General features: G+C 34.7%; 1 protein-coding gene across 4 annotated transcripts in view; it reads left to right on the top strand.

Moving 5' to 3' along the window:
* LOC128230291 (ankyrin repeat and sterile alpha motif domain-containing protein 1B-like) overlaps positions 1 to 22,845 on the top strand; it is a 126,958-nt gene that overhangs the window by 82,235 nt on the left and 21,878 nt on the right. For 3 of the 4 annotated variants that reach the window (XM_052942441.1, XM_052942444.1, XM_052942440.1), the window contains 8 exons: positions 2,160 to 2,302; positions 4,036 to 4,191; positions 5,248 to 5,346; positions 5,991 to 6,122; positions 6,896 to 6,970; positions 7,496 to 7,519; positions 17,245 to 17,331; positions 18,619 to 18,756. In XM_052942441.1, the coding sequence (XP_052798401.1) occupies positions 2,160 to 2,302; positions 4,036 to 4,191; positions 5,248 to 5,346; positions 5,991 to 6,122; positions 6,896 to 6,970; positions 7,496 to 7,519; positions 17,245 to 17,331; positions 18,619 to 18,756 (854 nt within the window). The remainder of the gene's footprint in view (positions 1 to 2,159; positions 2,303 to 4,035; positions 4,192 to 5,247; positions 5,347 to 5,990; positions 6,123 to 6,895; positions 6,971 to 7,495; positions 7,520 to 17,244; positions 17,332 to 18,618; positions 18,757 to 22,845) is intronic. The other variant, XM_052942442.1, reaches the window with a different exon arrangement.

Raw genomic sequence — 22,845 nt, 5'->3', positions numbered from 1 at the left:
AGCGATGCTTTAGCGCAAGACTGTTTCAATGCCCTCTATTTCTTTATTGAGCTTCAACTTGCTATAGGCCTGAGAAATAATGGCCATGAATGAAAAACAGTTGTAAGATATTAAATAATGATTTTAACATGAAACATATTTCAAAATAGTTATTCTTCACTATGACATGTACATAATTATACCGCATGTCCCATAACTTTGGTGAAAATATTTGTCAAATTGGCATCTGATTGTGGAGCTCTTGCTCACATATACATTGCTTCCATGGCCTTGTAACAAGGGCATCCACATACGTAGCTAGAGGTTGAAAGGCGAGCCCAAATAGGGGCTTGTTCTGATGACTGGTTGGTAAAAGTTGCCTTCCCGTCAGGCGCTCACCATATAGTAGGATAGGAATCAGAAGTAAAGATATTTCTCAATTCAGGTCCCGAAGACTGGCCATTTATTAAGATGGGATTCCTCAATACTTATGGTGTAATTGTCAGTGAATGATAAGTGTAGTTGAGCATAGTGATACTTATAGGCTGCATAGTCAATATATCACCTAGGCTCGAATTTTTTTTACATTATTCAGCTCTTGATTGTAGGTCTTTTAATAGACAACAAAAATGCTACTAGGCCATATTATCACAAAGGCATGTCTTTAATTCTGTTTTTATTTACAGACATTGTCAAATTCCAAAGTCTAGTAGAGGAACAGTTGATGTGGCTACATTTACAGGAGTTCACTGACGCATTTCTTTCCCTTGGTTACAACACAAAGTATTATCTTACATTTGAATATTTGTAGTCACTATCGAGTCACCAGCTACAGTTGAAGAATAGTTGATGTGGCTACAATTACAGGAGTTCACTGACGCATTTCTTTCCCTTGGTTACAACACAAAGTATTATCTTACCTTTGAATATTTGTAGTCACTATCGAGTCACCAGCTACAGTTGAAGAATAGTTGATGTGGCTACATTTACAGGAGTTCACTGACACATTTCCCTCCCTTGGTTACAACACAAAGTATTATCATACCTTTGAATATTTGTAGTCACTATGAAGCCACCAGCTACAGTTGAAGAACAGTTGATGTGGCTACATTTACAGGAGTTCACTGACACATTTCCCTCCCTTGGTTACAACAAAAAGCGTAAACTTACATTTGAACATTTGTAGATACTATCAAGCCACCAGCTATAGTTGAGAAATAGTTGACAGGGCTACATTTATGGAAATACCTGGACACATTTCTTTCTCATTTTTATGATACCATCTATAGCATATTCTGATATTTACGGACACGGACTAGCCCTCAGCATCAGTAAAGGCTACATTTATGAGAATTCTGGAAATATTTTGACACCGTTAATAAAGTTTAATCTCTAATAGCCAGACACTATCAAGATCCTAGCATCAGTAAAGCAATGGTTGATGGGGCTATATTAATGAGAATATCTTATGACTTTTCTGCCCTTGATTAGGACACCATAAAAAATTATAACCTTATATTTCCAGACGCTATCTAGCCCTTGGCATCAGACAGGGGCTTATTTACAAAATTGAAATGTTTCTCTTACATGGTTGTAACACCATCTATAACATTTTCTTCTAATTTTAGATACTGTCAAGACACATTTCTCGCGCATGGTTGTGACACAATCTATAACATATTCTTATTTTTAGATTTGTCAAGTGCCCAGGATCAGGAGACAAATGGTTAACGGGGCGATAATTGCGAGTTTATCTTGAAACGTTTCTTTCACATGGTTGCAAAACCATCTATAACATATTCTTATATTTTCAGACACTGTTAAGCCCCCAATGTCAGTAGAGGAATGTTGGACAGGGGCTTAATTAACGAGATCATCTTGATCATTTCTCTCGCATGGTTATGACACCATGAAAAACTTTATTCTTACATTTTCAGACACTGTCAAGCCCCCAGCATCAGAAGACAAATGCTTGCCGGGGCTTCATTTCAAAAGTATCTTGACAGTTTTCTCTCCCTTGGTACCAACACCAGTAAAAACTATAATCTAATATTTCCAGATACTATCAAGCCCCCAGCATCAGAAGACGAATGGTTGCCGAGGCTTCATTTATGACAACATCTTGACAGATTTTCCTCCCTTCGTTAAAACAGCATCGACAATTATTCTTACATTTTCAGATACTGTCAATCCCCCAGCGTCAGTAGAGGAATGGTTGACAGGGCTTCATTTACGTCCAGAGTATCTTGACACGTTTTTATCGCATGGTTACGACACCATCGACAAAGTCCAGAGCATCCTCTGGGACATCCAGCTTAGAACGGTAAGACATTAGGGATATTTACTTTATGATTTTGGCAAAAGGTAATGTAAAATAACCAACTTTATACACAAGTTTGATGATCATACACCTGCTGAGCCCCTCGACTGATAGAATAATTGAAGATTAATTGTTTGAAGGACATCGGCAATAAGCTGTGACCATTGATTGATAAAAATATGACTGAACAAATCACCAATGAGGGCCTCAAACATTAGATTTTGCAGCCTGGTGGAGTATAATTTTGTTATCGTTTGAAAGGTATTTCTGGCTGACAACTAATGTAAAATTGATAACCAGACCGGCAGTTGGTATTACAGTTTGTATATTTGCTCTTTATTTAAACTGATATCAGACATAAAAGTATCATTTACAAGCTTTGATAGCCAATAAAACATTGTTATACATGTATATTATTTTTAGTAAAATCTTTATACATTAGAAACTCACTAAACTGGAACTCCACAAAACCGGAATCCTCGGGATACCGGACTTTTTTCAGAGTCCCGGTTTTCCCCTTCTATTTTCAATGTAAAAAAATCCCTACAAAACCGGAACCCCCGAATTCCGGATACCGGACAAAAAATCGAGAAAATTTGTTAATTGTCAACGTAATTTTACCTCACAAAACTGGATATATTTGTTCCAACATGTCAAAATGATTTTGTGTATTAGGAAGTCGTGAATCGCATGTCACTTTGTTTTGACAGCCGGTGCGTTGTTAAATATTGCACCCGTGATGTTGTGTTAACTCGATAATAGATAATGATGATTGCGCTGTGGATTATCTGCCACACAATAATCAAACTTGTGAAAAGAAAATTGATTGAAACATTAATTTGTTTGTTGCAGAAAATAAAGAACTAGAAACGGTTATCATGTGATCATTTTGGAGAGTTGTTTTATCTAAAGACTTCTATGATTGAATCAAATTAGAGCGGTGCGTTAATTAAACATACTTAACAAGCATTAAATTACAGATAATCGGATAATTTGTTTGTTTGTTACTCAAGTTACTTAAACCATTGTTGATGTAAAATAAATGTTATCTTTATGTGTTTTAATTTTATTCCAGTTTTCAACGTCCCTTTAAAGGTTAACTCAGTTAATATTTTGAGTAAACTTAGTTCGGACATCAAATCCTCACTAAACCGGAATCCTCACTAAACCGGAAATTTTGCCCATTCCGGACCTTGTCCGGTTTAGTGAGTTTCTACTGTATTTTCTATTTCTGTACACAAAACATTTTTAAATGATTACAATCAGGCGCGTCACATACTCAAGTACGCTTAGGCGTACAAAGGAAATTAGGTTCCATCATAATGGCAAATGCTTAAAATTCCTAATCAACAGTTATAATAGAAGGCTGAGGGGCGTTTGCTGTGTTTACATTATACTTATTATATATTCTTTTCACTGGTTAAAGTTTGTCGTAAGTTGACTAAATGTTAGGGTTCAAATACTTGAATATGGTTTCTTTATAACTGTATACTCCAAAAGCAATTCAGGGGACACCCCTTTCACTTCCATGTCATATAAAAGATTGTGCCGAGGTAAAGAAATACCTTCATATAGTGACACCTAGCACAAGAGTGTTCTAGGGTACAGCTCACAACCCAAGTGCGCGTCTGACAATATAATATAGGATGACCCAAAATTTGCAAAATTGTGTGTCACATTCCTTAATGCAAACATAGCATCACTAATTTTATTCAATATTTCCATTTATTTTACAGGTGTTAGACATATCAATGCTGGGTCATCGGAAACGTATCTTGGCCTCTCTAGGGGAGAGGAAACCGCTCGATCGACAAAACTCCCAGACCAAACGAACCATAGCCCCCACCAGTCCTGAACATCTCAAATCTCCACTAGATATCAACCTATTCAAGGTAGTACAACAGTCCAAAAACTCTAAACAAGTCCAAAGTTTACACACCTTATATGAACAGTTCACATACCTGCTTTCAACAGTTTTCACATCTGATATCTACAGCTCACACATTCGATATCAACAGTTCTCACACCTGATATTAGCATTTTTCTCATATATTATCAACAGTTCATGCACCTGATATCAACAGATCACACACCTGATATCAACAGTTCACATGACCTATATAAACAGTTTATGCACCTGATATCAACAGTTAACACGCCTGATATCAGCAGTTCCCACACCTTATTTCAACAGTTAACACGCCTGATGCCAACAGTTAACATGCCTGATATCAGCAGTTCCCACACCTTATTTCAACAGTTAACACGCCTGATGCCAACAGTTAACATGCCTGATGCCAACAGTTAACACGCCTGATATCAGCAGTTCCCACACCTTATTTCAACAGTTAACACGCCTGATGCCAACAGTTAACATGCCTGATATCAGCAGTTCCCACACCTTATTTCAACAGTTAACACGCCTGATGCCAACAGTTAACATGCCTGATGCCAACAGTTAACACGCCTGATATCAGCAGTTCCCACACCTTATTTCAACAGTTAACACGCCTGATGCCAACAGTTAACATGCCTGATATCAGCAGTTCCCACACCTTATTTCAACAGTTAACACGCCTGATGCCAACAGTTAACATGCCTGATGCCAACAGTTAACAAGCCTGATATCAGCAGTTCCCACAGCTAATATCAACTGTTAACACGCTTGATTTCGACAGTTAACATGTCTGATATCAGCGATTCCCACAGCTAATATCAACAGTTAGCATGCCTTATATCAACAGTTAACACACCTGATATCAACAGTTAACATGCTTGATATCAACAGTTAACACGCCTGATATCAGCAGTTCTCACACCTGATATCAACAGTGTACACAAGTGATAACAACAATTCACATACCTATTTAAAAAGAAGAAGATGTGTTTAATAATCTTTCACATGATCATATCCATGTGCATTTCTAAAGAGATATTTTTCCCTGTAGGACTATCGTAATGTGAAGCCGGTGTCCACGTCAGAAGAGCCAGATCCAACACCCATGGCTGTAGATAGCAGTGAAGATGAAGATGTCTTCAAGAAACATGTGAGATATATGTGGTTAAGCCTTGTCAATGGGCATCTTGGTGATAGTGATATAGTGGTAAAGGTGTCCCTCTCTCGACCAAGAGGAAGTCGGTTTGATTCTCACCAGGTGTACTTTTTCATGGCCTCTCAAAAAGGACAAAGAACTCAACCTCTTGAGCGAAAGGCAGTGACCTATTACACTAAACCACATTCAAATTGGCTTGTGCTAATATTAAACACTGATACTCCATGACCGAATGTGATTGGATGCCTTATGGCATTACCTCACAAAATATGGGTTGACAACAGCATGTTTTATTTATTTTTTTAAGCTTGTGTCTGAATTTTTCTGAACAAGTCGTTGTAGTGCCTTGGTTTCATTGTCTTAATGGGCGTGCAAATAATTGAATCTTGACTATATCTTTTCAACCCTTCAAGATATTCATTTGAAACCTGATACGCAAAAGAAAAGTCATGCTTTCTTGCGGGACACAATGTGCACACATGAAGTAAGGCTAAAAACTCTGGCTTTAGAACTTGTTAAGTGTTGTCCCTTGTTTGACTGGAAAAAAAACCCGAGGCATTTGCTCTGCAGCATTTCTGTTAAACTTACATGTAATAAATATAAATATATTTATATATCAATATTTGTGTGTTTTACAGGGGGGCCAGTCAATACGCAACAGCAGTATTCACCTACGACCTCCCCACCTGGCTCAGGTTTCCAGCCCAGCTCGCCAGTGGAGACATAAGCCAGAGATGCTCATTAAAGGATGCTGTAACTATACTGCTCAGGTAAACATGGGGAATGGTTTGGGCACACCTACAGTTTTCATTGAAATACTTTAATAGTCATTTTGTTAAATGGAATTCTGGGTTTCATATTTGAATGATGGCCTGTTTTTCCAAGAAAATAGCCTTGGGGTCATTGTCATTTGGAGCATCATTGGTGGGGGCATAATCGGCATGGAAACACTTCAATCTTGGCGATAAACAGTTTTAGATATTAAAATGAAATTTGGTACACATATTGACAGGGACAATATGCACATTCACAGCAAGGCCCATAACTCTGGTGTTAATAATTGTTGATTTATGCTTGTTGTTTGAGGATAAGCATTTGATCCGCGACGCCCTTGTTTAAATGGAACTCTGTTTAGCATAGTTGTTCTTTCATGTTGAGGTTTTCAAGGATTTCCAACACAATTTTTTTGGAAACAGAACACACAAACTTGCAAGACTTAAGATTCATAAAAAACAGTCGAAACTTGTTGAACTCCGTTATGTGATGTTCTGTTGTTGTTTTTTCGAATGTGATGGGCTAAATAAGACATGTTTTGTATTTCGGTTATATTGAATGTTCGTTATCTCAAAGTATTTCCCGAGGTCCCAACGATTCTGACCTAGTGTGTTTTGACTGTATATCTTATAAAATAAAATTAATAAACATGAGATTAAGGCTGAAAATTCTGCAGTTTATATCATATAAGTTATGTTATAAGATGCATAATGAAAATATGACCAGGCAAATTATATAATTATGTATGAATTATGTTTGTTTATTCCAGTACCTTGGCTCAACTATCGTAACAGAGATTACTGCCGGGATCGAGTGTACCAAAGCAGGAATAACCAAACTTAAGGTATTACTGTGGACATAGCTATAAAAAAATGGCCTGGTCACTGTTAGTTGTGGCTAAAAAGCTGAAATGGTGTAATTGTGTTCAATATAAGGATGAAGTTTTGAAACAGATAAATGATAAATCTGTGCAGAGTGATAAAGATTAAAAGTTAATAAAGCCACCCTTCGATGAAATGGCCGTATATTGCTTTTCACATGTGGGTCAGGTGGCTGATAAAACCTTATCCGCTTGGGCCCAAGGTCCTCAATCTTGGAAAAGATGTTGGTCATAGCTTTTTTTGACCCAGTAGACATTTAATGTGAAATTAATTTCATTAGGGGGACATACATGTTTTACAATCATCTCTTGTTTACTTGTAACAAATTCAATAGAAGCTATGTTAACATAGAAATGCTTCAATTAACAATATAAAGCTTTGCCTTTTGTTTATTTTTTTTAAGGCTTTCTTAATTTTTTCTTTGCCAAAATATCTTTAAACACTAAAAGAATACAACACCCTACAGTGTGATTATGTCGTAATTTCAGCTAAGATTTATGCGACAGTTGCAGGTTAGTGTCTATCAAACTGCATGACATCATGTTGATGTTGTATGACCTTGGGTCTGCTATTGTAAGTTGTCTGTAACCTCAGTAATTTCTTGTCAGTAACTATCAGTGATATCTAGCCTTGCGTGGTTCTGTTTCTACCTATGGTGTTGTTCCTGCATGAAATCTCTGAGGTGACCATATTATTTTGATGAAATAGTTTTCAATATGTTGGAAATGCATTTTATGTTGGAAATATATTTCTTCTCATTTTGTTCAATTAAAAAAAAGGGAATTGCATGGCATTTGTTTCTCTTTTTATTTCAATATTAATCTGCGTTTTCATTTTCTCTTTCTTAACAGATCCTGAATAGCCACATAAAAAATGCATATTGAGAAAGGGGTGGTAACTTTTGTTGGCTTAACAAGTACTAGTTTCTGTCAGCATTTCTTTGATTACCTCCCTTTGACTATTTACTTCAATTCAGCTTTTGTTATTTTAGTTGATAAAATTCATTTGCAGTTAAATGGTGCATATTGTTTTCAATATTGCAACAAACGCTTCCACTTCATCAGGCATAGATTAATAAGAGCACCGGTATAATCAAGGTTGACTTGTCTGTTTGTTTTCGGCAAGTGCTGTGTAACTTAAGAGGTTGTGTGTCGTACAGCGTACAAAAGGAATTGCTATATCGCAAACAACTTGGTTAACGAATTGTGTAATGGAGCAACGATTCATGTCACATTATTGTTCGAAGAAAAAGATCATAAAGATATAACCGGTGACTTCTTTACAAGATAGAGAAAAAGACTTGTCAATATTCATAAACGATGAATACAGCTTTTAAATGTAGAGGCCACACATCTCTTGCACTTTGGGCTTCTTATTCATCCTATTATTTGAATGATTTTGTCAAAAAATTATTTCATTTGCCAAAAAATGATTTGATTTGTGAAAAAAACACACAAATTATTTAACAAGCAATTTCATTGCCATTCTTGTAATGTTTATCATTGTGTTAAAAATGCTTTTACAAAATGTCGACAAAATAGTCTAATTAACTAACAAAATATTAAACAGAACAAAATATCTATATGCATACTGAGTTTTTGGCAATTCATTTTCATCATTTAATGGTAGTATGTTATTCAACTACAACATGTGTCTTTACTCAATCATGAATATGTAAAGAGCTGAAGCTATCGAAAATGTTTCTAAAACCTGGCCAGTGACTATACATTTAGATTGACCGATGCATCCATTAATTTATTAGAATTTTCTGGAAATTAATATTTTATACTGTTTCCTGCATCGTGTTTTTGTTCATTTGAAAGTCATATTTTGATTTAGGTCAAATTTATGCATATTGTAACAAATGTTTACAATAAGAATAAAAATTCAAGATGGCGGCTAAATTTTTTCGTCTTGACTAAACGCGCTTCGCAATAAAATTTGGTTATTCCGTTCGATACTGCACGAATATTAAAGAAATGACAAGTTTTATGTTTTACATGTATTGTAAGTTCAGTGAGGGAGTATACTTATTTGCACTTTTAATATTTTGTTAGTTTCGATTCAATGTGCACGCTTTTTCACTATGATAAACAAAAATCGTAAAGTCGTTTAAATAAATTTGGCAAAAGGATGTTTTCCATTAATACGCTTCATGTTGTTCTAATGAAGGACTTACGCGGTTACCATTTTTTATGACTGTAAAAAGTGCATAAAGTGCATAAAAGTTCACTAATGGTAATTCTTCTACGCCCATTAAGGAATTTTTCAAACACGGCATTTGACCTACTTTGGTATAATTGCTTACAGTGGTTTAAGCGGCATTGAATGAGTCAATGTGTAATTGATATTTTTGCCAATATTCAACATGGCGACTTTGTCCTTGTTGTAAAGCTCGTACTTTTATTGTTTGATTTATTTCCAAATGAATTATCATTATTGTCAGCGCTTTGTTATAATCATAACGCGCTGCATAGTCAAAGTCAAATGCGTTAGTTTGCTCTGGTTGTCCGAACGTGCGAACATGAAACGAGTCAAAAGCATGTTCTCGAAACATGTATTTAAAAGAATGAAGTTAATGCATCATTCAGACATGTAAGATGATCAAAGAACCTCTCAGTCAGTGTTATGAAAGATGGCATCTGTAGACTTTACCCAATATACCTGCTTCAGATTGCGCTTTCGTACCAAGAATAAAAACGCTGTATCTCGGTCTATATCAAAGCCCAAGTTAACTCTTTTCTGCATTACCTTAGCTGTTGGAAATTTTATGAAATAGAATCAACTTTTATTGAAGTTAGCCATCCCAGTATATGATTACCCAAGGCTGTGACATTTCTCAAATTTTCCATGACCTATGAGGAATATGTCATTAAAAAGACATCAAAACATTCAGCAATTACTTAACGATTTATGGAATAAATGAAAGTTAAAATATGCAGGTGCCGCGCATGAAAGATCATACGGATTTGAGGAGTTGAAGGAAGTACAGGGTAAGATTCTGGGTTTACGATTCCGTTCACCCGATTACATTTTACGAAAAAACTATGAGTTGGACTAAATGTGAAGATTCCTTTTTTCGACCCATCGAGATAGTTGTACTTGGTAAACTTGGTGTTAAGTTTTAAAGTACACGACTTTACGAGCATTTAACATCTTCTTATGTACATGTTTGGAACCAAATCGGTGTTACAAGTTATTTACGGTATTCAGGTTTACACAAAATGAAAAATCATTTAGCCGATAATACTTTAACCTCGATTGAATCAATATTTTGATAATTGGACATATCAGCCAATCAGAATGCTCATTACAAAAGCGGGTAGGAAAGCTAGGTGAGAGGTCGGGTTAAGTCAGTGTGACACAAAGTATTATCTGACATGTAAATAGCTCAGCTTTGTTAAGGTCATAATAAGCAGTCATGTGACTTTAACGATCCTTGTACATGAAAATGAAGTAAACTGAGTTAGCATATTTCTATGAAGCTAAATTAGAGTGCGCTATTTATGGAGTTTTGTGCCGAAACATCGAAACCTGCTATTAGCACTTTATTACTTTGCACTATTAATTTAGACCAATTAAATACGAGCGATGTTTTAATTTGATACGAGCATATTATATGATTTAGTTCTATTGCTTCTGCATTGGATCGATGCGAAATTACGATAGACTTGTTCGTGGATAAAATTGCGGTTCTTTGCCAAAATAAATGTTATGTGTCAGAAAAGCTCTCTACCGCAGTCATGTGTTACGAGCGCCAATACAATGGACAAACGAGTACCGTGTCCTGTCATTTGTCTCCCTTGTATAACCTTGACAGATTTTGTCTAATCCGTATGTGCTATAAAGATGCACCCTAATCTCTAACTGCTATAAAGGTGTTCCTTAATCCCTTTCTATAAAGGATTCATAATTCATCTCTGCTCCTATAAAATGTATATACTTCTAAAGAAAAAATTTGAAATGCTGGCATGATTTTTTTTATTCAATTAATTAAGGAAAATCATTATTATGATAAGTTTTAATCTGTTTTTAAACTCATGCATTGACATTAAGTGTTTATAAAAGAATATTTTTAAACCGTTTTAAATCTCTAAGAAATGTCTCCTAAACTTTCTTGAAATATTAGTTTCATTTTTCAAGGAATGGAAATGTATTTTATTAGTATATAAAAAAACACACTGACCAGTGGTTCAAAAATTATAATTCAAGATTATGAATGAATCTGTTCCATCCTCACTTAATTTCATTCATTTATATTGTGCGAAATGTATAAAAAACTAATTGAATTGAAAATGTGCAAAGAAAAATCTAAAAAGTCATTTTGCAAAACTGCATGTCAACTTCTGTATTTTAGGAAAACCAGGTGTACTTTTGATGTGTGGCTTATTTCAAAAAGATCAAACATTTGTGGTAAAAAATAAATAAAAGATGTAATTTTTGGTGAGAAAAGTCCAATTTAATGACATTTTTCTGGTAATGTATTCAGTCCAAATTCATTAATACAGATTATTTGCAGGGAAAATATCTACCAAACCGGTTGAACTTTGATTGTCAAAGTCCTTAAAAAGATAGTTTTAATAACTTAAATGTATCGGGCATTAAAGTATCATTTGTGAGTGCATAATGAAATATCTCTTTTAAGTAGGAAAAAATATATTTCTCATGCAAATTTTGTCAGTAAGTTGTAAGAAATGAGTTTTTAAAGTGAATTGAAAAAATGATACTTTGGACTTCTAATATAATTGCTCATTTTTTGTGTGAAAAGGGCATAATTTTAGCAAGAAGAAGAAAATGCTACCATTAACTTTATTTACACTGAAAAATGTAGTAGTTTTATTATATCATTTCTAATATTATGTTTTTTCCCTTTTGACAGGATTATTATAAATTATGTAATTAAAGATTGAAATTCAAATCAAATTTACCTCAAACATCAAAATCATGAGTACTTTCTTTTTTTATAATTTATAATCATAATTGTTTTCAAGGCAGGTAAAACTTCCCCCCCCCCCCCCCCCCCCAAAAAAAAAAAGAGAGGACATTTTCACTCAGAGTATTTAAAAATATTGACTGTATGAAGAATGTCTTAATGAGACTTTTTCTTTTTCATGACGATATTTTCCGCTGTCATTCAATTGAATGGGTGTGATTTCTTTAAATGCTAATCATCAAAAATCAAACAAATTCCATTCTTTCAAAATCCATATGTTGTGAGCTACATCAAACAAATATCTTAGACTCGCGCGTTCTCTCCATCCCTAACATACTGAGCTTGAATAATACACTCACACTTAACCGCCGTACGATGTGACGGCCAGGACTTCGATATAATCATCACAAAAAAACACTGTCATTTGATTGATACGATAGAGTGTTCTGCGCTTTACTGAAGCACGTTAGAAAATGTCACCAACTGATTTTCATGTAAAATACAGATTTTTTAAGGGATAATCCCTATTCCCAAAGGGACCGGCTCCTTTACCGTACAAGAGCGAAAAGCAGTCCAATTTGAAATTTAATTCTCAAATGGAACCCAATATTGTAATGTGAATCACTCTAAATGCATGTTTCAAGCTGTTTTTCGGATTATAACTAGCTATAGCCCTGAGAACAATTTGACATTTCTAGGAAATTGTGAACCAGTCTGTCAGAACTGTCAATCAATCTAATTTTCAAGCACCTGAGTGACATGGATCACAGGCTTAAAGCATGGGTGTTCTGAACCAGTCTGGCATGATAATTCCATAATTCCCCGCATTGCATCAACACTAAAGCTTTTAAAACAATTGTCATTATCCATCAAGGCTGGCATTTATTTAATTGTATTGCTTTTATCAGAAGTGGATGGGTAGAATAGTAAATGTGGTGTTTCTAGAAGAACATAGTGCATATGGATGTCATGTATGCATGAACATACACCACCTCAAAATTGCATTGAAATAGTGTAGGAAAAAATAGGTCTGCAAAAATTTTTGCTAACAAAAAATCCTTCTTTCACCATGTTCATTCTTACATGTAGGTCATGTTTTTTGAAAAGATAAAAAGTGAAATTTTGTCACAGCCAAGTTGGTAACAATTGTTGTCAGTGGTAACAGTTTGCAAATATATTTTTATCTGTTGGCCATTTTAAACTCAATTATCGTTTATAATATTAAAGTTCAAACTGTTGAGCCATGTTAACAACATTAGGGCAGTAAACAGCAATAGGCACATGTATGGTAAGTCCCATAACTTTCGCAAAAAATATTTAAAGAGTTATCCTCCTTGACCGAATTAGAAAATAGGGCAATTCGTAAATCAACTTTCCTCAGATTAAGGGTATGATTTCGATTGTAACGCATTAAATCTTCCTGGTGAAAGATTAGTAGTGACCATCTGATTTGGCCCATGATAGATCATTTTGGAATGGTCACATTATCGTCAATACGTCATTATAGCCTAGTAGACAATAACATAAAGGATAAGAGTAATTAATTTTTATTGCACGGCATTTTCCAGTTTTGTCGTGATGAGACGTCAAACAATAGCAACAGACTAATCATTCATGCCTCATCAGACAGAGGCAGAAAGAAATAATAAAATCCTGTCATTAATTTTTTGTCGCTGATTTGATTTCTCACGTCTCCAATGGTGCGATGGCTGTTTTTGTGTACGCGAAATGACCTTTGGATGTCCATGTAGAGTGATGAATGTTTGATGGAAGTTTTCCCTGTCTATTCGCTTTCTTTCGAAGACAATCGGCGCTGCAAGAACGGGCTTTTGTTACGCTTATTTACCATCCCCGAGTTACCAGGAACCCAAAAAGGTCTGCAAATTGATTGACCCAGTCTAATGCAATTGGTTCGATGGAAATCATCTGATTATTTATACAGCTTATTCATTACATGAAATTTCAACTGATTTCTGGATAAAAAGCATTGAAATTTAATATTGCAAGATTTTGACAGATTTCTTTGCTCACTGCCTGCTCTTTTATGGAGATTCGGTCTTGCAGAAATTCAACGAAAATTAATGAATTTGCACACTGTTTGGAATTGGCAAGAGACATAGATGCGGTTTTCTTTAATGTAATTCTGTTACGTAAGGTCTGTCAGATTTTCGCCTCACTACCTCCACAACCATTGAAGCATACCAAGACATTGTAAAAAGCCTGGACTAGCCGCCGACTTGTGGACACAGGCAAGTGCGGACAATTTGTCCCGACTCCAAACACTGTCAATCTGCCTCTCAACTGGAAACGTAAATGGTATTTGGTAATATGATATAGATGAAGCTTGTGATTTAATTTAAAACTTCGCTGACTTGACGAGAGTTGTAGAACACAGAGACGATTTGTTCAATTCAATTAAGGAGATTTTCTGCAACTACTGAATGATGCAGATCTTGTTTTCAATGAGTGGTCCAGATTTTTGGCGCAGGGTTTGCGGTGAATTTTTCATATGAACTTTCACCTCGGAGGATGATTGTAGAAAGTTTGAGCATTATGACAATGCAGATGGTGGTTGGAGTTTTAGATATGATGCTTAATTCCATATGGCACAACAATTCTCAAAAAAAAGTTCCTGGGGCTGTATTGGCTAACAACCCGAGTCTGATTTTCAGACTCAAGACTTTTAATTTTGTTGTAAAGGAGGAGCATTTAGGTGATAAAAACTTATGTTTGTGTTACAAATAACCTGTTCTACAATCAGGCTTATTGTCAAAATAAGTTATATTATACTTATGTTGAAACATTTCAGATTTCAGTTTTCTGAGCCTGAACCTCAGACTCAGAATGGTGGTTAGAATACGACCCCTGGTACTCATTAGAAAGAATTTAAGAAAGAGCTTTTCTCAAGAATAACTGGAGTTAAGATTATCTGCATTTTCAAATGAAAGGTGAAAATTCCCTTCATTTATAAAATACCTTATCAGGTATACAAAGGAATAAAGTTTGCTACATTATAACTGTGGATTGAAGACACGACAATGTGTCAATTTTTTTTCAAAATTTGAATTTCTAGGGTGCCATATATCATTCATATTTCCATATACTAATTTATCATATGGTGTCATTTTCTGACCACAGTGCGCACATCAATATTTAATCAAACACAAGTGTCATCGATGGTCACTCGCCATCATCTATTTCCCAAATCAAATTTTCTGGCGTTAGACACTCTATTTCCGATGTCTTCCACGTGAAGGCTTCAATATTTTATGCGATATGAAATGTCTGATTACGTTCTTTGGTGGACCATGTAATTCGAGGGAAAGCTCTTCGGTTTGGAGGTGTGCTTTTCCCGAACAGTGACAACCAATGTCGACACTACAATTTTTCCTTTCATCAATCATTTTCTTGCACTGTCAACATGGACGATCCTCTGATTATTTCATTTATTTTGAAATATTCATTTGAAAATGTTGAACACATATAATATAGGGATGAAAATATTTAATATATAAATTAAAAAGATCAATTTAAGGTCAATTTGAACAAGAATTGGCTGTCTAGTGTTAAATTAAGTATCCACTTCTTATACAATAGGTCGGTGGTTTGACTCCAGGGGCCGTAACCTGAGTCTCAAGTCTAAGGTCAGACTCCACTGCAAATCATTTCATTTTATCTTTCTTTATTATACTAAGTTTAATTTTGATGATGAAATTTACTCACTTTTATTATCATTTGTAATTTTACAATTGTTTATATTTATTTTTGTAAAATGAACGGAATAAAGATGACTCTTATCAATAATAATTTAATAAAAGTTTCCGAGTCTTAGTCTAAGACTTGGACTTGAGACACTTCGTAATCATGGCCTCTGGTTGAGATGCTTTCTTGGGTTATTCTATAATTTTCTCAGCTTTTCTCCCAAGTTCATAGACATAAGTGTCATATATAATCTATCAGCTCATGTCTCATAGGGCCTGAAATTAATTAGTAAAGAACAACATGAAAAACAAAAATACGAAACTAAAACAGTTAAGTTAGGTGTAAATGGAAATGTTTCACAAATTTTCCACCCTAACACCCCCATGTTGAAATGATCATACACATATTGTCATGAAGCGGAAGACTATTGCATTAAACTGCAATATCATTGACAAACTGTATTGGACGGTTTACAAGGGAAATCACACCAACTTATTTCCGCTAATCTTGTCTGATAGTATCTGATGTTGTTAACGTTTTCACACCTTGTTTTGCAATGTTAAATTTGAGAGAAAATTGTGAAAATAGGTGAAATGGCATAGAAAACAAGCCGCAAATTTGCTTAGGATCAACGACAAATACATTGCGACATAAAAATGCCATCGCTCAATCACAGAAATCAATACCAGAGAATTATTGCGTATTTTGTAGATTCTGTATCAATTTCAATTTCGTACAATTGTGTGGCAAAATATTCAAGCCGAAAACCAGCAGGACATGTTTAAATTACTCTTAATATATTTGCCTCCTTTTTAAGGTGGGTAATACAGCAGTTTTTCTAGGGTTTTGCGTACAAAGTGTAAGTCGAATACTAAAGTGTCATCTGCCCTGCAGAGAAGTGTTTATCCTCGCTCTTTCTTTGATCACTTTGTAACAAATATCATTTTCTTTGGGCTTGTATGAGTCTTGCTGCGATTTTGGTTAAATCTTTATGAAATAGCATGCTGTTGCCAATATTTTCTCAATTTGTGGATGCTGGGATGACGTTTAATGTAGCTGGGTGTCCATTTTGAAGTTTTAACGGCACTGTGATTTTGTGAATTTTAAAGCAGAGAATATTGTATCATTCATTATCTGCCCACGATAGAAATGAAACGAACATTGACGAAAGACTCATCAATCATTTTTTTTTTTTCATATTGTTTGTTTCGATTGCAATATGCCTTCAGTTCAGTTGACAAATAAAAGAAATTTGAATTCAATTTACGTTTTCAATTATATTAGTTTTTGTTGTTTAATTTGTTTGATCGCTATGCCTGTTGCATAATGTCTTCTTTTCTGCAAAATTATGCAACTTTATGAAACTAAGGAGTAATTATCATATAATTAAGAAATAGAAAACAAATAGAACATGTGTTGATTTTATGCTATTTTGACTTTCATTTTCGTTAAAAGTTACTGTACTAGAAGTGTAAGCAGGAAATGTTATAAACCCCAATCTCTTTCGTATTTTTTGTTTGTAGCTGTGTGTGGTATTATAGGTGTTTTACTAGGTTTATAATTTTCACAATTGTATATAATGGTATTTTGTTGTTATTTCAGAAATCTGCCCAGATGCTTGCCAAGATTCCAATCATCATGCTGTCCATATCATACAAGGGCGTCAAGTTCATTGATGCAAAGTCAAAGGTTTGTTCGAGTCAGGGAGAAATATTCAAAAAAAAGAGAAAGATTTGCTTCATTTCGAGTATATCTAGTGCTTTTAGCAGGATATATTCAATGAAAAAATACAAGATATGGAATGGTGAAAACTGGGTGGGTGGGCATGCAGGCGGGTGTATATATTTTGAAAAGAAACATAGACATTGTGAGAAATCTGGGGGTGGGGGTACTTATTATTAAGATTATATGAATTGTATTGAATAAAGTATGCATTTTCCAGTTTTAAAATATACCCATGAGGTAACTGTAATTCAACACAGACTGGTTAATTGCGTAAAGTAAGATAAAAGAATATGCATGAAATAAGATAAAAAATATTGTAATATTGCGATAAATATTGAACAGCCCTTCACCTAAACCCTGTGTTTTTTATTAACAAGTAGTATTACTTTAATGATTTACTAATTACTTTATTACTTTCCATTTACTGTTAAGTAAAACCATTATATTTTTGACAAATATTGTGATGGAGGTTAACTTATACTAAGTCACTTTAGTTGGCACAACGATGTGCGAGTATGTTGTTGTGTTATGGGGGAAATGGGAGTACCGGGAGAGAACCCACTTGTCCCCCTTTGTGACCTGTGACTTACCAAACTCACATGCATTCAGGCCTGGAATCAAACCCAGGTTGAGAAGTGAGTGCCCTAACCACTGTGCTAACTGGACAACCAATTTAAAATTTGGTATTGAACAGAATTTTTCATTAAACTTCAAGAATTTTATTGATTGTCTGTTTCACTCTGCCAAATATTTTAAGTTATGTCCCCTTGGTCAAATGAGAGAAAAGGGACACGCTTAACATTTATTTGCTAAATACTTTGCGAGATATTTAAATATTATACCCCTGCTTCACAAATTGAAGTGGGGGTGATATAGACACCATGCCTGTTGTCTTGTCCGTCCTTCCATCTGTTGGTCTGTCCTGTTTTTGTCCAGTCAATATCTTTCTCCTTCATGGTCGGAAATTAAAATATTCGGCAGAAGTGACCACCATAGCTTGAGGATGTGTCAAAGTCAATACAACCTTCTGAACTTAGAATGTGTCTGTCTGTTCGTCCCTTTTTTGTCAGGTCCATATCTTTCTCATTTATGGTTGGATTTTATAATTAGTTATTAATGCAAAGATTTGAAAGAGAATGACAATAAGATTCTGATCTTGAACAAAAAATGTTAATATGTAAATACGATGATCTTAGTCTCATTATTTTATTATTATGGCTGATTCTCATAACATGTCAAATGCAATTGCAGAGGGTGATATGTGACCATGAAATTGGGAACATTTTCTGCGCATGTCAGGACACGGAGCACCTGAACTTCTTTGCGTACATTACCCGCGATATCGAGACCTGTCAACACTACTGCCACGTCTTCAGTGTCAAGTCACCGGTTTGTAGTTTGATTATCAATTAGAACAAATTATGCTTGAAGGAAATGGCAGTAAGGTTAAAAAAATGTGTTTTGTTGATTGATTTGGATCATGTGATATTTTTGAGACAAATATTCTTTGAAAGATTAACCTCTTAATTTGGGATGGTTTTGGGCTTATTTATACTCATACTTTGGCAAGGCCCATTCGGTGAGTGCTCTGATGAGATTCTTAGTCATATTAGGTTTTTGGAGCATAGTGCAAATACAGAACCCTGGTTAGAGCTACCTTGGCTCTTGAACATGCACCAGTGTATTAAGCACTGTCACACGGGACCATCAGTAAACATCCCTCCCGGAAGACGATTAGTATTTTTTTAGTGGTGCGGCAGGGAATCAAACCTGCGACCCCTCGATAAAGAGTCAAGTGTGTTACCACTAGACCACGGATCTGCTTCTTTTAATTCTCAAAGGGTAGCACATCTATTGGAGATTGAAAGACATTCATATAAGGAGAGGATTGAAGATTGCTTTCTTTTGTACAGGTTTTAATTAATAGTGTCCAATAAAACCTAGTAAGCATTATCATTAAGCCATAAAAAATAATGCTAAGTGCATTACCAGAACACATTTCATCAACTGGTGTGGGCAAATGTGTCATATGTAGTCAAGATACCAATCTCCTTTTACTCGTAACACATGTTCCGTTGCTGCGACAATTAAATTCAAATTTTCCCATTAACATTAACTCCTTGATTTTGGTGCGATTTGAGAAAATACACAGTGGCTTTTATGAATTTCGCTGAGAGGTGTGAATTCTTAATCATAATGATATCGTCTCACGTAGCAAACAGGAGGAAGAATACAGAAGAGAGTCGAAATTCCTCTATTTTCACTCCAGGCTATACACTTATCATGATTGAAAATACAAAATGCTATAATTTGTCACTAATTAACATAAATTAAGGATGATTTTATCATTGAAAACAACCCACGAGCCATTTATCGTACCCCAGCCTGAGGGGGGTGAACAAATGTTTTATCATATTCCACGATGAAAAATACAAAACTGTTAAAATGAGAAATTGGTGAAAGTTAGTACGCTGATAATCATGCAGTGTTATAGTCTTTGTTTTCACGTTAGTTAGAAGTTATGATAAGTCGTTGTCGTAAATCATGCAAATGTGCATTAACATAAGAAAGAACAAAAAAAGCAATTTTCCGGTGAAGTAACTTTCATTATCTTTGTATCATGTCTTTTTTGACAGACATTCAGATGAAATATTATTGTTACAAATAATGTCGATTTAGTTTTAAATGAAAACATATTTGCGCGCGTAATCTTCACACCTTCAAGCTGATTTAACCTTCAAGATAGCTCTGACGTTTTTTATGAAACGGGGAGACCGAATTAATAATGTTAATCATTTATACCTCATTTCCTCTTGTCATAATGTTGATGATGGTCATTAGACCCAAGGATACTTTTTTTAACATTCTTGTCTTATAATTCAGCCTGACCAACCATATGCCTATATTTATTTTTACTCAGCTTCAGTTGTCATTTTTCAAGATAGGAGAAAAAGTGGCTGATGTTTTTAATTCTTTTTGACATTTGAGCCCAAACTAGCAAATTTATCTTTAAATGTCATTCAAATTGTCCCATCTGCTTATTTCTTCTTGTAGTATGTGAAGTGGTCAGTTTTGCTAGTAGAGTTGACACAGGAAGTGGTCAAATTGGATGTGACATTTAATACATGATGTCACGGTGGGCAGCGGTCAGCATGATAGAAAGATAGTGGGGGTCAAGTTTCCCCCGTCCCTGTGGACAGTTGTTATCTCGACATGGTTGTTTGACCACTCTCCTATAAGGCTGGCTGGGTCGGACTTCTTTACCATGGTTTGTTTCATGCCAAACTAAAAAGCTGCTCTCTTCAAAATGCTGAACTTGTATTCATTTTTAAGAAAATCTTCTGAGAATCTAAATTGAAAATGATAAATTAAGAAAAAAAAATAATGAAAAAAAATATATCCTGATTTAAAAACTTAATTTTTGCAGTTTTTAAACTATCTTACAGCGATTAGATTTACAATGCCAATTATGAAAATCATATACATAATGACCTGTACATAACGATGGTCATTTTGCTGACAAAACAGCCCACACCTCTATATCCGGCCAAGAAGAGATCTTAACCACCGATACCCCATGACACGAGGCAGTATGTCATTCCCCCATTGTGTCCACAGCCAGCAATAATATTTACCTTAGCTTGATTGCGCCTCGCGTGAAACAAGATGGCCAGATACATTATTTATGTTTAATTGTGTTGATACATACTTGACCCTTTCATGGTCTATTGTATATCTGAATATCTTGTCAAAATATTGAAATGTGGCAAATGTTGTGAAAAAGCTGGTACATCCTTACACATCTTTCTTCCAGTTATTTTATACAACATAAACATCCTTTTATATTCTCGTCGGATTTTTCAACGAAAAATGTCAAGCTTTTGTCCTAGCATGTAATTGTATTATCAGCATTGTAGGTGATGTCAAAATGTTGCACTTTGCATAAAACCATTTTAAACCATTCATAAGGAAGTAAGTACACGTTTTTGCAATGAAAATGTCCATATCTGTAGCATCATTTCGGGGATTTTATTTTCTTTTTATTTGGCCTGTGATCAACATTTAAATACAACTAAGATAAGAGCCATACTACAACATCCATTTCTGTCAATGGACAGTCTCAACCAAACTGAGACCGCAGTCTCAAGAAAAACTGTGACTGAAATCTCAATCAAGATGGGACTGCAGTCTCATTCAAACCGATATTACAGTCTCAAGCAAACCAATATAACAGTCTCAATCAAACCGATATTACAGTCTCAAGCAAACCAATATAACAGTCTCAATCAAACCAATATTATAGTCTCAATTAAACCGATATTACAGTCTCAATTAAACCGATATTATAGTCTCAATTAAACCGATATTACAGTCTCAATCAAACCGATATTACAGTCTCAATTAAACCGATATTACAGTCTCAATCAAACCAATATTATAGTCTCAATTAAACCGATATTACAGTCTCAATCAAACCAATATTACAGTCTCAATCAAACCGATATTACAGTCTCAATTAAACCGATATTACAGTCTCAATTAAACCTATATTACAGTCTCAATCAAACCAATATTACAGTCTCAATCAAACCAATATTATAGTCTCAATTAAACCGATATAACAGTCTCAATTAAACCGATATAACAGTCTCCATCAAACCAATATTATAGTCTCAATCAAACCAATATTATAGTCTCAATCAAACCAATATTACAGTCTCAATTAAACCGATATTACAGTCTCAATTAAACCGATATTACAGTCTCAATCAAACCAATATTACAGTCTCAATTAAACCGATATTACAGTCTCAATCAAACCAATATAACAGTCTCAATCAAACCAATATTACAGTCTCAAGCAAACCAATATTATAGTCTCAATTAAACCGATATAACAGTCTCAATCAAACCGATATTATAGTCTTAATTAAACCAATATTACAGTCTCAAGCAAACCGATATTATAGTCTCAATTAAACCGATATAACAGTCTCAATCAAACCGATATTACAGTCTCAATTAAACCGATATTATAGTCTCAATTAAACCGATATAACAGTCTCAATCAAACCAATATTACAGTCTCAATCAAACCGATATTACAGTCTCAATTAAACCGATATTACAGTCTCAATCAAACCAATATTACAGTCTCAATCAAACCAATATTACAGTCTCAATCAAACCAATATTATAGTCTCAAGCAAACCGATATTATAGTCTCAATTAAACCGATATAACAGTCTCAATCAAACCGATATTACAGTCTCAATCAAACCGATATTACAGTCTCAATTAAACCAATATTATAGTCTCAAGCAAACCGATATTATAGTCTCAATTAAACCGATATAACAGTCTCAATCAAACCGATATTACAGTCTCAATCAAACCGAGACTGCTATTTTTGGATGTTATTTGAAATTACACAGGATCATCCTTAGAACAATAGGCAATTACAACAGATTCTCATTA

Source organism: Mya arenaria, chromosome 4 (assembly GCF_026914265.1).
Source record: "Mya arenaria isolate MELC-2E11 chromosome 4, ASM2691426v1".
NCBI classification, from domain to species: Eukaryota; Metazoa; Mollusca; class Bivalvia; order Myida; family Myidae; genus Mya; species Mya arenaria.
Note: the sequence above shows the minus strand (reverse complement) of the source record. Positions and strands in the feature narration are given on the sequence as shown.